The sequence below is a fragment of the Bombina bombina genome, chromosome 10 (genome assembly GCF_027579735.1).
Source record: "Bombina bombina isolate aBomBom1 chromosome 10, aBomBom1.pri, whole genome shotgun sequence".
In the NCBI taxonomy this organism is placed as follows: Eukaryota; Metazoa; Chordata; class Amphibia; order Anura; family Bombinatoridae; genus Bombina; species Bombina bombina.
Window position 1 is genome coordinate 37,670,359 of NC_069508.1, and position 17,712 is coordinate 37,688,070.

At 38.9% G+C, this 17,712-nt stretch overlaps 1 protein-coding gene across 1 annotated transcript in view; it reads left to right on the plus strand.

The window, feature by feature from the left end:
- NCF2 (neutrophil cytosolic factor 2) overlaps positions 1-17,346 on the plus strand; it is an 88,719-nt gene extending 71,373 nt beyond the window's left edge. The window contains exon 15 of the mRNA XM_053693967.1: positions 17,075-17,346. Within this exon, the coding sequence (XP_053549942.1) occupies positions 17,075-17,154 (80 nt within the window). The 3' untranslated portion in view covers positions 17,155-17,346. The remainder of the gene's footprint in view (positions 1-17,074) is intronic.
- Positions 17,347-17,712: the final 366 nt, after the last annotated feature.

The following is a 17,712-nucleotide window of genomic DNA, read 5'->3' on the forward strand; positions in this document are numbered from 1 at the left end:
CCTATATCCAAGCGGGTGGCGTACATTGTTAGTAAAGAATGGGACAGGCCCGGTATACCTTTAGTACCTCCCCCCATATTTATAAAATTGTTTTCCTATAGTCGACCCCAGAAAGGACTGATGGCAGACAGTCCCCAAGGTCGAGGGGGCGGTTTCTACTCTACACAAGCGCGCCACTATACCCATAGAAGATAGTTGTGCTTTCCAAGATCCTATGGATAAAAAATTAGAAGGTCTGCTAAAGATGTTTGTTCAGCAAGGTTCCCTTCTACAACCAATTGCATGCATTGTCCCTGTCACTGCAGCCGCGTGTTTCTAGTTTGATGAGCTAGGAAAGGCGATTATTAGTAATTCTTCTTCTTATGAGGAGATTATGGACAGAATTCGTGCTCTTAAATTGGCTAATTCTTTCACCCTAGACGCCACCTTGCAATTGGCTAGGTTAGCGGCGAAAAAATTCTGGGTTTGCTATTGTGGCGCAGAGCGCTTTGGTAAAAATCTTGGGCAGCGGATGCGTCTTCCAAGAACAAATTGCTTGACATTCCTTTCAAGGGGAAAACACTCTTTGGCCCTGACTTGAAAGAGATTATCTCTGATATCACTGGGGGCAAGGGCCACGCCCTTCCTCAGGATAGGTCTTTTCAAGACCAAAAATAAACCTAAGTTTCGTCCCTTTCGCAGAAACGGATCAGCCCCAAGGGCTACGTCCTCTAAGCAGGAAGGTAATACTTCTCAAGCCAATCCAGCCTGGAGACCTATGCAAGGCTGGAACAAAGGAAAGCAGGCCAGGAAACCTGCCACTGCTACCAAGACAGCATGAAATGCGGGCCCCCGATCCGGGACCGGATCTGGTGGGGGGCAGACTCTCTCTCTTCGCTCAGGCTGGGGCAAGAGATGTTCTGGATCCTTGGGCGCTAGAAATAGTCTCCCAAGGTTATTCTCTGGAGTTCAAGGGGCTTCCTCCAAGGGGGAGGTTCCACAGGTCTCAGTTGTCTTCAGATCACATAAGAAGACAGGCATTCTTACATTGGGTAGAAGACCTGCTAAAAATGGGAGTGATTCATCCTGTTCCATTAGGAGAACAAGGGATGGGGTTCTACTCCAATCTGTTCATAGTTCCCAAAAAAGAGGGAACGTTCAGACCAATCTTAGATCTCAAGATCTTGAACAAGTTTCTCAAGGTTCCATCGTTCAAGATGGAAACCATTCGAACACTCCTTCCTTCCATCCAGGAAGGTCAATTCATGACCAAGGTGGATTTCAAGGATGCGTATCTACATATTCCTATCCACAAGGAACATCATCGGTTCCTAAGGTTTGAATTCCTGGACAAGCATTTCCAGTTCGTGGCGTTTTCTTTCGGATTAGCCACTGCTCCTAGGATTTTCTCATAGGTACTAGGGTCCCTTCTGGCGGTGCTAAGACCAAGGGGCATTGCTGTAGTACCTTACTTGGACGACATTCTGATTCGAGCGTCGTCCCTTCCTCAAGTAAAGGCTCACACGGACATTGTCCTGGCCTTTCTCAGATCTCACGGATGGAAAGTGAACGTGGAAAAGAGTTCTCTATCTCCGTCAACGAGGGTTCCCTTCTTGGGAACTATAATAGACTCCTTAGAAATGAGGATTTTTCTGACAGAAGCCAGAAAAACAAAACTTCTAGACTCTTGTCGGATACTTCATTCCGTTCCTCTTCCTTCCATAGCGCAGTGCATGGAAGTGATAGGTTTGATGGTAGCGGCAATGGACATAGTTCCTTTTGTGCGCATTCATCTAAGACCATTACAACTGTTCATGCTCAGTCGGTGGAATGGGGACTATTCAGACTTGTCTCCGAAGATACAAGTAAATCAGAGGACCAGAGACTCATTCCGTTGGTGGCTGTCCCTGGACAACCTGTCACAAGGGATGACCTTCCGCAGACCAGAGTGGGTCATTGTCACGACCGACGCCAGTCTGATGGGCTGGGGCGCGGTCTGGGGATCCCTGAAAGCTCAGGGTCTTTGGTCTCGGGTAGAATCTCTTCTACCGATAAATATTCTGGAACTGAGAGCGATATTCAATGCTCTCAAAGCTTGGCCTCAGCTAGCGAGGGCCAAGTTCATACATCAACCATCAGGGGGGAACAAGGAGTTCCCTAGCGATGGAAGAAGTGACCAAAATCATTCTATGGGCGGAGTCTCACTCCTGCCACCTGTTTGCTATCCACATCCCAGGAGTGGAAAATTGGGAAGCGGATTTTCTGAGTCGTCAGACATTGCATCCGGGGGAGTGGGAACTCCATCCGGAAATCTTTGCCCAAGTCACTCAACCGTGGGGCATTCCAGACATGGATCTGATGGCCTCTCGTCAGAACTTCAGAGTTCCTTACTACGGGTACAGATCCAGGGATCCCAAGGCGGCTCTAGTGGATGCACTAGTAGCACCTTGGACCTTCAAACTAGCTTATGTGTTCCCGCCGTTTCCTCTCATCCCCAGGCTGGTAGCCAGGATCAATCAGGAGAGGGCGTCAGTGATTTTGATAGCTCCTGCGTGGCCACGCAGGACTTGGTATGCAGATCTGGTGAATATGTCATCGGCTCCACCATGGAAGCTACCTTTGAGACGAGACCTTCTTGTGCTAGGTCCGTTCGACCCACTCCAGCTGACTGCTTGGAGATTGAACGCTTGATCTTATCAAAGCGAGGGTTCTCAGATTCTGTTATTAATACTCTTGTTCAGGCCTGAAAGCCTGTAACCAGAAAAATTACCACATAATTTGGTATATCTGTTGGTGTGAATCTGCAGGATTCCCTTGGGACAAGGTTAAGATTCCTAAGAGTCTATCCTTCCTTCGAGAAGGATTGGAAAAAGGATTATCTGCAAGTTCCTTGATGGGACAGATTTCTGCCTTGTCTGTGTTACTTCACAAAAAGCTGGCAGCTGTGCCAGATGTTCTAGCCTTTGTTCAGGCTCTGGTTAGAATCAAGCCTGTTTACAAAATTTTGACTCCTCCTTGGAGTCTCAACCTAGTTCTTTCAGTTCTTTAGGGGGTTCCGTTTGAACCCTTACATTCCGTTGATATTAAGTTATTATCTTGGAAAGTTTTGTTTTTGGTTGCAATTTCTTCTGCTAGAAGAGTTTCAGAATTTTCTGCTCTGCAGTGTTCTTCTCCTTATCTGGTGTTCCATGCAGATAAGGTGGTTTTGCGTACTAAACAAAAGTTGTTTCTAACAAAAACATTAACCAGGAGATAGTTGTGCCTTCTTTGTGTCCTAATCCAGTTTCAAAGAAGGAACGTTTGTTGCACAACTTGGATGTAGTTCGTGCTCTCAAATTTTACTTAGCAGCTACTAAGGATTCAGACAAACTTTGTCTTTGTTTGTTGTTTATTCTGGTAAACGGAGAGGTCAAAAAGCAACTTCTACCTCTCTCTCCTTCTGGATTAAAAGCATTATCCGATTGGCTTATGAGACTGCCGGACGGCAGCCTCCTGAAAGAATCACAGCTCACTCCACTAGGGCTGTGGCTTCCACATGGGCCTTCAAGAACGAGGCTTCTGTTGATCAGATATGTAAGGCAGTGACTTGGTCTTCACTGCACACTTTTTCTAAATTTTACAAATTTGATACTTTTGCTTCTTCTGAGGCTATTTTTGGGAGAAAGGTTTTGCAAGCCGTGGTGCCTTCCATTTAGGTGACCTGATTTGCTCCCTCCCTTCATCCGTGTCCTAAAGCTTTGGTATTGGTTCCCACAAGTAAGGATGACGCCGTGGACCGGACACACCTATGTTGGAGAAAAAAGAATTTATGTTTACCTGATAAATTACTTTCTCCAACGGTGTGTCCGGTCCACGGCCCGCCCTGGTTTTTTTCATCAGGTCTGATAATTTATTTTCTTTAACTACAGTCACCACGGTAACATATGGTTTCTCCTATGCAAATATTCCTCCTTAACGTCGGTCGAATGACTGGGGTAGGCGGAGCCTAGGAGGGATCATGTGACCAGCTTTGCTGGGCTCTTTGCCATTTCCTGTTGGGGAGGAGAATATCCCACAAGTAAGGATGACGCCGTGGACCGGACACACCGTTGGAGAAAGTAATTTATCAGGTAAACATAAATTCTGTTTTTTCTTCATTCGCTTGCTATCTTTATTTGAAAAAGTATCATCTAAGGAGCCAGCCAATTTTTAGTTCAGTACCCTGGACAGCACTTGTTTATTGGTGGGTGAATTTAACCAATCAGCAAGAACAACCCAGGTTGTTCACCAAAAATAAGCCGGCTTCTAAACTTACATGATTGCTTTTCAAATAAAGATACCAAGAGAATGAAGAAGATTTGATAATAGGAGTGCATTTGAAAGTTGCTTAAAATTGCATGATCTATCTGAATCACGAAAGAAAATTGGGTTCAGTGTCCCTTTAAGAAAGAGGGGGACAGTTTGTAGATACATGTATTTTTGGATGGGATAAGTCAGCTAAAGAAGTGAACTAACCAGCTGAATAAATAGTTGCTATGAGAAAATGTTTTTTTTTTTATTCTTGGTTAAAGGGCCAGTAAACCTAAAAAATAATGTTACATAATTCTGCACATAGTGCAGAATTATATAACATTATATTAGCGTTAGCTTTATACAACCTAATATTCCCTGTGAATCTTTATAAAAAAGACTGCTTTTCAGACCCGCTCTCTGTGCTCTTCTGAGCGGGTCTGTTTTTATCGCAGAGCTCATTTGGCCAGCTGTCTAGTCACAGCCCGGCCCGACCGCACCATTACACTCAGTGCAGCTCGCTCCCGCTATCAGACAGAGCAGGAGCGAGCTGCACGGAGTGTAATGGCGCGGTCGGGCCTGGCTGTGACTAGACAGCTGGCCAGATGCGTTCTGTGCAGAATTATATAACATTTTTTAGGTTTACTGGCCCTTTAAGAGCGACAATCTGTGGTCTTGATAAAGGTTACGCACAAGAAGATGAATAACAGTGGGCAGATTAAACATTGTGCAATGTCCCGGAGTGCTTATATAAAAATAAACAGTGCCTGTTTTGTCATGATACACAACAGATGTAAATATAGAGCATGAGGTCAGATGAAGACCTCATACTTATTTCACTGTGAAATCAGAAGCTGATATTTATCAGAACTGCATTGTAGACATTAAAGGGACATGAAACCCAATTTTTCTTTCTTTCATGATTCAGATGCATACAGTTTTAAACTTCTTTCCAATTTACTATTTTCAAAATTGCATTATTATCTTGGTATCCTTTGTTGAATTAGCATAATGCACTACTGGGAGCTAGCTGGACACTTTCAGTAAGCCAATCACAAGAGGTATATATGTGCAACTACCAATTAGCAGCTAACTCCCAGTAGTGCATTGCTGTTGCTGAGCCTAACTAGGTAAACTTTTTAACAAAGAATACCAAAGAACAAAGCAAAGTAGATAATACAATTGGAAAGTTGTATAAAAAACATAATTTATGTAAGAACTTACCTGATAAATTCATTTCTTTCATATTAGCAAGAGTCCATGAGCTAGTGACGTATGGGATATACATTCCTACCAGGAGGGGCAAAGTTTCCCAAACCTCAAAATGCCTATAAATACACCCCTCACCACACCCACAATTCAGTTTAACGAATAGCCAAGAAGTGGGGTGATAAGAAAAAAGTGCGAAAGCATAAAAAATAAGGAATTGGAATAATTGTGCTTTATACAAAAAAATCATAACCACCCCAAAAAAAGGGCGGGCCTCATGGACTCTTGCTAATATGAAAGAAATGAATTTATCAGGTAAGTTCTTACATAAATTATGTTTTCTTTCATGTAATTAGCAAGAGTCCATGAGCTAGTGACGTATGGGATAATGATTACCCAAGATGTGAATATTTCCACACAAGAGTCACTAGAGAGGGAGGGATAAAATAAAGACAGCCAATTCCTGCTGAAAATAATCCACACCCAAAATAAAGTTTAACGAAAAACATAAGCAGAAGATTCAAACTGAAACCGCTGCCTGAAGTACTTTTCTACCAAAAACTGCTTCAGAAGAAAATACATCAAAATGGTAGAATTTAGTAAAAGTATGCAAAGAGGACCAAGTTGCTGCTTTGCAAATCTGATCAACCGAAGCTTCATTCCTAAACGCCCAGGAAGTAGAAACTGACCTAGTAGAATGAGCTGTAATTCTCTGAGGCGGAGTTTTACCCGACTCAACATAGGCAAGATGAATTAAAGATTTCAACCAAGATGCCAAAGAAATGGCAGAAGCTTTCTGGCCTTTTCTAGAACCGGAAAAGATAACAAATAGACTAGAAGTCTTTCTGAAAGATTTAGTAGCTTCAACATAATATTTCAAAGCTCTAACAACATCCAAAGAATGCAACGATTTCTCCTTAGAATTCTTAGGATTAGGACATAATGAAGGAACCACAATTTCTCTACTAATGTTGTTGGAATTCACAACTTTAGGTAAAAATTCAAAAGAAGTTCGCAACACCGCCTTATCCTGATGAAAAATCAGAAAAGGAGACTCACAAGAAAGAGCAGATAATTCAGAAACTCTTCTGGCAGAAGAGATGGCCAAAAGGAACAAAACTTTCCAAGAAAGTAATTTAATGTCCAATGAATGCATAGGTTCAAACGGAGGAGCTTGAAGAGCCCCCAGAACCAAATTCAAACTCCAAGGAGGAGAAATTGACTTAATGACAGGTTTTATACGAACCAAAGCTTGTACAAAACAATGAATATCAGGAAGAATAGCAATCTTTCTATGAAAAAGAACAGAAAGAGCAGAGATTTGTCCTTTCAAGGAACTTGCGGACAAACCTTTATCTAAACCATCCTGAAGAAACTGTAAAATTCTCGGAATTCTAAAAGAATGCCAAGAAAAATGATGAGAAAGACACCAAGAAATATAAGTCTTCCAGACTCTATAATATATCTCTCTAGATACAGATTTACGAGCCTGTAACATAGTATTAATCACAGAGTCAGAGAAACCTCTTTGACGAAGAATCAAGCGTTCAATCTCCATACCTTTAAATTTAAGGATTTCAGATCCTGATGGAAAAAAGGACCTTGTGACAGAAGGTCTGGTCTTAACGGAAGAGTCCACGGTTGGCAAGAGGCCATCCGGACAAGATCCGCATACCAAAACCTGTGAGGCCATGCCGGAGCTACCAGCAGAACAAACGAGCATTCCTTCAGAATCTTGGAGATTACTCTTGGAAGAAGAACTAGAGGCGGAAAGATATAGGCAGGATGATACTTCCAAGGAAGTGATAATGCATCCACTGCCTCCGCCTGAGGATCCCGGGATCTGGACAGATACCTGGGAAGTTTCTTGTTTAGATGGGACGCCATCAAATCTATTTCTGGAAGTTCCCACATTTGAACGATCTGAAGAAATACCTCTGGGTGAAGAGACCATTCGCCCGGATGCAACGTTTGGCGACTGAGATAATCCGCTTCCCAATTGTCTACACCTGGGATATGAACCGCAGAGATTAGACAGGAGCTGGATTCCGCCCAAACCAAAATTCGAGATACTTCTTTCATAGCCAAAGGACTGTGAGTTCCTCCTTAATGATTGATGTATGCCACAGTTGTGACATTGTCTGTCTGAAAACAAATGAACGATTCTCTCTTCAGAAGAGGCCAAAACTGAAGAGCTCTGAAAATTGCACGGAGTTCCAAAATATTGATCGGTAATCTCACCTCCTGAGATTCCCAAACTCCTTGTGCCGTCAGAGATCCCCACACAGCTCCCCAACCTGTGAGACTTGCATCTGTTGAAATTACAGTCCAGGTCGGAAGCACAAAAGAAGCCCCCTGAATTAAACGATAGTGATCTGTCCACCACGTTAGAGAGTGTCGAACAATCGGTTTTAAAGATATTAATTGAGATATCTTTGTGTAATCCTTGCACCATTGATTCAGCATACAAAGCTGAAGAGGTCGCATGTGAAAACGAGCAAAGGGGATCGCGTCCGATGCAGCAGTCATAAGACCTAGAATTTCCATGCATAAGGCTACCGAAGGGAATGATTGTGACTGAAGGTTTCGACAAGCTGCCATCAGTTTTAGACGCCTCTTGTCTGTTAAAGACAGAGTCATGGACACTGAATCTATTTGGAAACCCAGAAAAGTTACCCTTGTCTGAGGAATCAATGAACTTTTTGGTAAATTGATCCTCCAACCATGATCTTGAAGAAACAACACAAGTCGATTCGTATGAAATTCTGCTAAATGTAAAGACTGAGCAAGTACCAAGATATCGTCCAAATAAGGAAATACCACAATACCCTGTTCTCTGATTACAGACAGAAGGGCACCGAGAACCTTTGTAAAAATTCTTGGAGCTGTAGCAAGGCCAAACGGCAGAGCCACAAACTGGTAATGCTTGTCCAGAAAAGAGAATCTCAGGAACCGATAATGATCCGGATGAATCGGAATATGCAGATATGCATCCTGTAAATCTATTGTGGACATATAATTCCCTTGCTGAACAAAAGGCAAGATAGTCCTTACAGTTACCATCTTGAACGTTGGTATCCTTACATAACGATTCAATATTTTTAGATCCAGAACTGGTCTGAAGGAATTCAATCTCGCAGTCTAACCTACTTTTCTGTATATATACCATTCATATCCCCAGACTGCTAAGATTGGTATTTGATCGGATCTATATTTTAAAGATATTAACCTGCTCAACACTATGGACATTTTTGGCACTAGGGACAGTATACTAGATGACATACAAAACAAAATAGATCCCTCAGACTCCTCATATAACAAAAATGAATACACTAATGAAAAAGATACATTAAGTGAGCTAGAAAATATTTTATTCAAAGAAATAAAACAAAAACTAGAACTGGCTTTTCTTAATAAATACATTAAAGAAAACATGGTCCCTAGAGGACTACGGTTAAAGAAGGATTGTACATTTGAACTCAATGAAGAACACAGTAAAGAATGGTATGAGATTTTAGATACAGCATCAAGGAAACTCATAAATGTAATTATTAAATCAAGAGAAGCAACCACACAAGAATTAGGGGTTAAAATACAGAAATGCAAAGATATATTGGATAATGCCACACTATCCGACTCACTAAACACTAAACAACAAGAAATAGCTAAAAAACTAGGGGAGTTGAATAAAGATATACTAGAAGTGAAATGGAGAAAGTTTAATAGAGATTTGGATGACTATAAGGGAACAGAGAACACCGAAACAGACAATACACATGATATTCAGAAAATATTATTTAGCAATAAAAAACCCAATAACGACGCAGAACGAACTAATACAACTCCACAAATCACACAGATTGAATATAGCGAAAAAGCTAATAATCCGAATAGAAATACTATGCACAACAGAAACTATGATGATAGAAATTATCGTTTCGATAGACACAATCAGAGAAATAGATATCAAAGACAACATGACCAATATAGTCACAACTATCATCGAAATAATGATCAAAGAAGGGACTATAGACATAATGGATACGAACAGAGAAATAGGGAGTTCTGGCACACTAATAGGGCCATTAGAAATGATAGAAATAAAGGATACTATCCAGAAGAAACATACACACATGACTATAGAAATTTCAACTATAATAGAGATATACCATATTACAAAGAACAGGCACGGGACCACCCCCACGATAACTATCACCAAGACTCAAACTTCAATAAATATCACAATAATAATGAATATCACAGAAGCCACAACAGAGAACCACATAATCAAAATACAAGTGAACACTATAGAAGTCACAACAGAGAACCATACTACCACAATCAAAGGCACTATGATAATAGAAGACAAGAAGATAATAGACATAATGATGTTAACACCAACACATTTTGGAGAAATCAATACACAGAAAACACTAATTGGGATACACCTAATGAGCGCCACAGGCAGCCACATTCACCTAGAACTAAAGAAACACATAACACTAGTAAACACAACACAAATAACCACCAATCAGATAGGAATATAGAACATCCAAATAGATTTAGTGCACTGAATCAGGAAGAAGATGATAGAACCCCCACTGTTTCAACTAAAACACTTAGCTCTAGAATTTCTTTTTTAGAGGAGGGCCCAAACCAAACCCACGACCCACCAAAAGGAAAAAGAAGATTAGAGGAAACCGAGGAAGGGGAGGTAGAACCGAGAAAAGCAACGAAAAAATCAAAATAGAATCAAAAGGGATCTTTAATTTAAGTAAAATGGTATTAAATGAAGAACAAAAAACAGTGCTAAACAAGGGTCTCTCTTTCGCACCAGCATGTAAAATTAACAAATTCGAAACCCTTATTAATGTCAATCAATTCACGAGAAAACTAGCTCTTAAAAAATACTTCTTAAAAAACCCCATAGAGACTACGACTGGCCACACCTCCACTTACATTCATACTAATTTTAAGCAAAAATCATTATTTAACCCAACACAAGAAAAAGGGAGTGCAATTGAAATATTTGAAAAAAAGGTAAAAGAGGATATAGAAAAATTAGAGGAGAAAAAAGATTTAAAATGGAATTTAAGTAAAAAGGAAAACCTAGTTCTAAAAGATCTTAAAGAGAACAAAAACATTATAATCAAACAAGCAGACAAAGGAGGGGGAGTGGTCATAATGGATACTGTCAATTACCTTAAAGAAGCCAACAGATTGTTGGGAGATGAGGTCACATATAAAAAACTAACAGGGAACCCCATTGAACACATGAAAAAGAATCTGGAAAAACTAATTCTTTCAGCAAAAGATCAGGGAATAATAAACAACCACGAAATTAAGTTTTTACTGATAGAATATCCAAGGACACCCGTTTTTTATTTTTTACCCAAAATTCACAAGGACATTACAAACCCCCCAGGTCGACCTATCATTTCAGGAATAGACTCATTAACATCCAACTTATCGCAATATACTGATTACTTCCTTCAAAAATATGTCAGATCAATACCATCACACCTTAAAGACACGAAACACTTCCTCAAAATATTAGAAGATATAGAGTGGAAGGAAAATTACATCTTAGTAACATGTGACGTGAGCTCCCTCTACACGTGCATAGAACACTCTAGAGGACTAAAAGCAACAAGTACATTTTTAGCCAGAGACATGGAAATGTCAAAACCCCAGCAAGAGTTTATATTAGATTGCATGGAATTCATACTAAAAAATAATTATTTCTCCTTTAATGGAAACTATTACCTACAAAAAAGAGGAACAGCTATGGGCACGAGATTCGCACCCAGTTACGCAAATTTGTTTGTGGGTCATTTTGAAGAACTATTTATATCTGGAACCCCGTGGGGTGCGAATCTCGTGCTTTATAAAAGATTTATAGACGACATATTCATCATCTGGAGAGGAGATGAGGAATTACTTGACCAATTTATCTCAGACTTTAATACCAATGATTTTGGGCTAAAATTCACACACGAATACAATAAAACTAAAATTAACTTTTTGGACATTGAAATTGCCATAATACACAATAAAATCACTACTACAACATTTTTCAAGAAAGTAGATGCTAACAGTTATATAGACTACAAAAGCTGTCACCATGAAAGATGGAAAAAGAATGTACCAAAAGGCCAGTTCTCTAGAATAAGGAGGAATTGTACCCAAATAACAGATTACGACAGACAAGCTAAGATCTTACACAACAGATTCATAGAAAAAGGATATCATCCCAAGATGTTATTAGAAACAAACAAACAAGTTAGAGAAATAGATAGAAACAAACTTCTGGCAGACAAGAGCATAACAAATATAGAAGAAAAAGACCCCTATGACATACCCTTCATTACCACCTTCTCTAGTCAACACAAACAGGTTGAGAACATAATAAAAAAACACTGGCATATTGCCAGGAGTGACCCCCTAATAGGTAAGAGACTGAAACAACGACCAGACATAATATTCAAGAAAGCAACTAATCTGAAAAATATCTTAGCCCCCAGTGAGTACAAACATACGACTCAAACTTACCAACTCAACCTTAATAATGAAATACTAACAGGTTTTTTTCCATGTCACGACTGTAAATCGTGTAAACACAGCACCAAAACTAAAACGGTTAAATCCACTGTGACCCATAAAGAAATTAAGATAAATGACATTATAAGGTGCACAGACACCAACATCATATATTTACTACAGTGTTCATGTAAACTTCAATACCTAGGCCAAACGGGCAGGAAATTGAAAGATAGGGTAAGAGAACACATTCTGAGTATCGAAAAAGAAAAAGACAATACGAGACTGTATGCCCATTTCAAACAATTCCATAGAGGCAATCCAAATGAAATGAAATTTTGGGGTATAAGGAAAGTTAAAGCTGATGGTAGAGGAGGAAATTTAGAGAAAAAACTTTTACACCAAGAGGCTAAACTAATATTTGAAATGGGCACCTTGTACCCCAAAGGCCTGAATAGCGAACTAGACCTAAATGCCATCCTGTAAAAATAAAATCCGTACACTTGGTGCTCACCGCACACGTTTTATTACTCATGGATAACATGTGTGTCATCATAACACATAAGTTTTACAAATAAATATTTATTTATTTCTATGTATATATTTTTTATGTTATTAATTATAATATTATTAATAATTTTTTATTATTTTTATTAATTTTAGATTATATATATATATAGTTTGTGTTATATAAAATATATCAAATAGACACCTGATTACTATGAATAAATTAGAACAAATTGGGAAACACAATACCAAGGCACGTAGAGACGTTTGAATATTCCCTTTAACATAAATAACCACGAATACACTCGCAAGTTGATTTAAACATAATAAAATTATTTTGATTATCTGTAATCCAATAACTTGCGATGCATGTGTGAATAACCTAAAACATAAGTTATAAACATCTTTTAAATTGAATGCTATATGTTAGACTATTTAAAAATTTTTTGTAATGAACCTTTGAATATTGACACCTACTATGTAATTACCACCAGCATTCCAGGAGTTAACAAAGTTAACGATTAGGCTTTAAATAGCCAGGAATCCATCATACCGGTATCTTGAGAAAGGCTGCAAAGCCGAAACGCGTTGATACCCGAGCTACAGCCACACTGATTGTGGCAAACCAAGACACAGACAACAAGAGGAGTGCTTCCAGTTTCCAGTGTGGAAACCAACTCTTCCACCTCCAGCAAAACCGGCAAGTTCTACCAGCGTATGCATAATTTGCAGCATACTCTTGCCCAACAATATGGATAACCTTTTTTCCGGAGAAAGAACTTTATAGCGGAAATACTTATACCCGCATTAAACCGCAAAGCAACCCGGCAGAAGGAGAAGCTATACCTTAACAGCAATCGGTCACTGACCGAAAGAAGAACAAACCCAAGAAGAAGACAACAAGTACCAACTTACGTGGCACCATAGGTACCGACATCCAAGTTTAAAACCCAGCATTTTTCAACTAAACGGTCAAATACAGACCGTATTAAAGACAACCCGCTGTGGAATAAACGCCAAAGGGATCCCCGCAGACAGAGCGGCTGTTCACCAAACCACAACCGGTCACTGACCGCTAGAAGGATCTCAGTTTGAACTCTAGGACAAGTCTACCTTTAAACACAAAGTGTCATCTGTCAGATACACTGTAAGGTAACACGGGATACACTGTATCCATAAATCACCTTGCAAACTTTTACTGCACTATCATTTGCTAAGAGACAATTAGCTAACTTAATCACTGGTTAATGAGTGCATTGCTCGTATAGATTATCCTTTGACACCATCTATATCAAGCATTTGAACGTATATGTCAGTGTTTTACACCAACTTGATCGTATCAAATTGTTTTTACGAATCCTATGCGTGTATTTTAGAATTTTACCGTATAGATAGCACTGGTGCATCTTTTTTATGTATTTCTATATATATTGTTCCATTAGAACTTAATAAATTGTTCATATTATTTATATATACATAGTCTATTTGTGCTTATTTCTGAAGGAATATTCAATTGAAGGATAATTAATTCCCATTTATATATAATACCAATCAATATTAATTCCCATTTATATATAATAACAATCAATATATTTAAAACAAATCACATAGGGGATAGCAACTCACATTGCGCCACCTCATTCTACAGTTACCATCTTGAACGTTGGTATCCTTACATAACGATTCAATATTTTTAGATCCAGAACTGGTCTGAAGGAATTCTCCTTCTTTGGTACAATGAAGAGATTTGAATAAAACCCCATCCCCTGTTCCTGAACTGGAACTGGCATAATTACTCCAGTCAACTCTAGATCTGAAACACAATTCAGAAATGCTTGAGCTTTTACTGGATTTACTGGGACACGGGAAAGAAAAAATCTCTTTGCAGGAGGTCTCATCTTGAAACCAATTCTGTACCCTTCTGAAACAATGTTCTGAATCCAAAGATTGTTAACAGAATTGATCCAAATTTCTTTGAAAAAACGTAACCTGCCCCCTACCAGCTGAGCTGGAATGAGGGCCGCACCTTCATGTGGACTTAGAAGCAGGCTTTGCCTTTCTGGCTGGCTTGGATTTATTCCAGATTGGAGATGGTTTCCAAACTGAAACTGCTCCTGAGGATGAAGGATCAGGTTTTTGTTCTTTGTTGAAACGAAAGGAACGAAAACGATTATTAGCTCTGTTTTTACCCTTAGATTTTTTATCCTGTGGTAAAAAAGTTCCTTTCCCACCAGTAACAGTTGAAATAATAGAATCCAACTGAGAACCAAATAATTTGTTACCCTGGAAAGAAATGGAAAGTAGAGTTGATTTAGAAGCCATATCAGCATTCCAAGTCTTAAGCCATAAAGCTCTTCTAGCTAAAATAGCTAGAGACATAAACCTGACATCAACCCTGATAATATCAAAGATGGCATCACAGATAAAATTATTAGCATGCTGAAGAAGAATAATAATATCATGAGAATCATGATGTGTTATTTGTTGCTCTAAGGTTTCCAACCAAAAAGTTGAAGCTGCAGCAACATCAGCCAAAGATATAGCAGGTCTAAGAAGATTACCTGAACACAGATAAGCTTTTCTTAGAAAGGATTCAATTTTCCTATCTAAAGGATCCTTAAACGAAGTACCATCTGACGTAGGAATAGTAGTACGTTTAGCAAGGGTAGAAATAGCCCCATCAACTTTAGGGATTTTGTCCCAAAATTCTAATCTGTCAGACGGCACAGGATATAATTGCTTAAAACGTTTAGAAGGAGTAAATGAATTACCCAATTTATCCCATTCTTTGGAAATTACTGCAGAAATAGCATTAGGAACAGGAAAAACTTCTGGAATAACCACAGGAGATTTAAATACCTTATCCAAACGTTTAGAATTAGTATCAAGAGGACCAGAATCCTCTATTTCTAAAGCAATTAGAACTTCTTTAAGTAAAGAACGAATAAATTCCATTTTAAATAAATATGAAGATTTATCAGCATCAACCTCTGAGACAGAATCCTCTGAACCAGAAGAGTCATCAGAATCAGAATGATGATGTTCATTTAAAAATTCATCTGTAGGGAGAGAAGTTTTAAAAGATTTTTTACGTTTATTAGAAGGAGAAATAACAGACATAGCCTTCTTTATGGATTCAGAAACAAAATCTCTTATGTCATCAGGAACATTCTGCACCTTAGATGTTGAAGGAACTGCAACAGGCAATGGTACTTTACTAAAGGAAATATTATCTGCATTAACAAGTTTGTCATGACAATCAATACAAACAACAGCTGGAGGAATAGCTACCAAAAGTTTACAGCAGATACACTTAGCTTTGGTAGATCCAGCACTAGACAGCGATTTTCCTGTAGTATCTTCTGACTCAGATGCAACGTGAGACATCTTGCAATATGTAAGAGAAAAAACAACAACATATAAAGCAAAATTGATCAAATTCCTTAAATGACAGTTTCAGGAATGGGAAAAAATGCCAAAGAACAAGCTTCTAGCAACCAGAAGCAATGAAAAATGAGACTTAAATAATGTGGAGACAAAAAGCGACGCCCATATTTTTTAGCGCCAAATAAGACGCCCACATTATTTGGCGCCTAAATGCTTTTTGGCGCCAAAAATGACGCCACATCCGGAACGCCGACATTTTTTGCGCAAAATAACGTCAAAAAATGACGCAACTTCCGGCGACACGTATGACGCCGGAAACGGAAAAGAATTTTTGCGCCAAAAAAGTCTGCGCCAAGAATGACGCAATAAAATTAAGCATTTTCAGCCCCCGCGAGCCTAACAGCCCACAGGGAAAAAAGTCAAATTTTTGAAGGTAAGAAAAAATGATTAAATCAAATGCATTATCCCAAATATGAAACTGACTGTCTGAAAAATAAGGAAAGTTGAACATTCTGAGTCAAGGCAAATAAATGTTTGAATACATATATTTAGAACTTTATAAACAAAGTGCCCAACCATAGCTTAGAGTGTCACAGAAAATAAGATTTACTTACCCCAGGACACTCATCTACATGTTTGTAGAAAGCCAAACCAGTACTGAAACGAGAATCAGCAGAGGTAATGGTATATATAAGAGTATATCGTCGATCTGAAAAGGGAGGTAAGAGATGAATCTCTACGACCGATAACAGAGAACCTATGAAATAGACCCCTTAGAAGGAGATCACTGCATTCAAATAGGCAATACTCTCCTCACATCCCTCTGACATTCACTGCACGCTGAGAGGAAAACCGGGCTCCAACTTGCTGCGGAGCGCATATCAACGTAGAATCTAGCACAAACTTACTTCACCACCTCCATCGGAGGCAAAGTTTGTAAAACTGAATTGTGGGTGTGGTGAGGGGTGTATTTATAGGCATTTTGAGGTTTGGGAAACTTTGCCCCTCCTGGTAGGAATGTATATCCCATACGTCACTAGCTCATGGACTCTTGCTAATTACATGAAAGAAATGCAAATCGGAAAGAATTGTTTTTTGTTTTTGTTTTATGTCCCTGTAACTTATTTTGCCATTCACATGTAATTTGCCCTATCTATATTATCACATTATTGCTATTTTGCAGTGTCTGAAGACTGGTGGGAAGGAGAATGTCAGGGGAAAACAGGAATCTTCCCCAACGCATTTGTAGAAGAAATTTCTTAAGGAGCTGGGTATATGATTTCCTGCAACTTGCTGCTTATTACTTACAAAAGAATGTTTAACGCACCTTTTCCACTGTACAAAATGCTCATCTAGTAGACTTGCAAAGAATTCAGACCATTGTTGCTTCACTGTGAATCTTTTTTAGGTCAATATATTTTATAGTCTAAATAAATAAATATATGAATGAATAAAGATACTTGCTAGTGGCTGCTTTATTAGGGGTTAAAATATTCTCCTGCATCAACCAGATTAAGGTTAAAGGTCAAAAATAAACTTTTATGATTCAGATAGGGCATGTCATTTTAAGCAACTTTGCAATTTACTTTTATCATCAAATTTGCTTTGTTCTCTTGGTATTCTTAGTTGAAAGCTAAACCTAGGTAGGCTCATATGCTAATTTCTAAGCCCTTGAAGGCCGCCTCTAATCTCAGTGCATTTTGACAGTTTTTCACAGCTAGAAGGTATTAGTTCATGTGTGCCATATAGATAACATTGTGCTCACACACGTGGAGTTACTTAGGAGTCAGTACTGATTGGCTAAAATACAAGTCTGTAAAA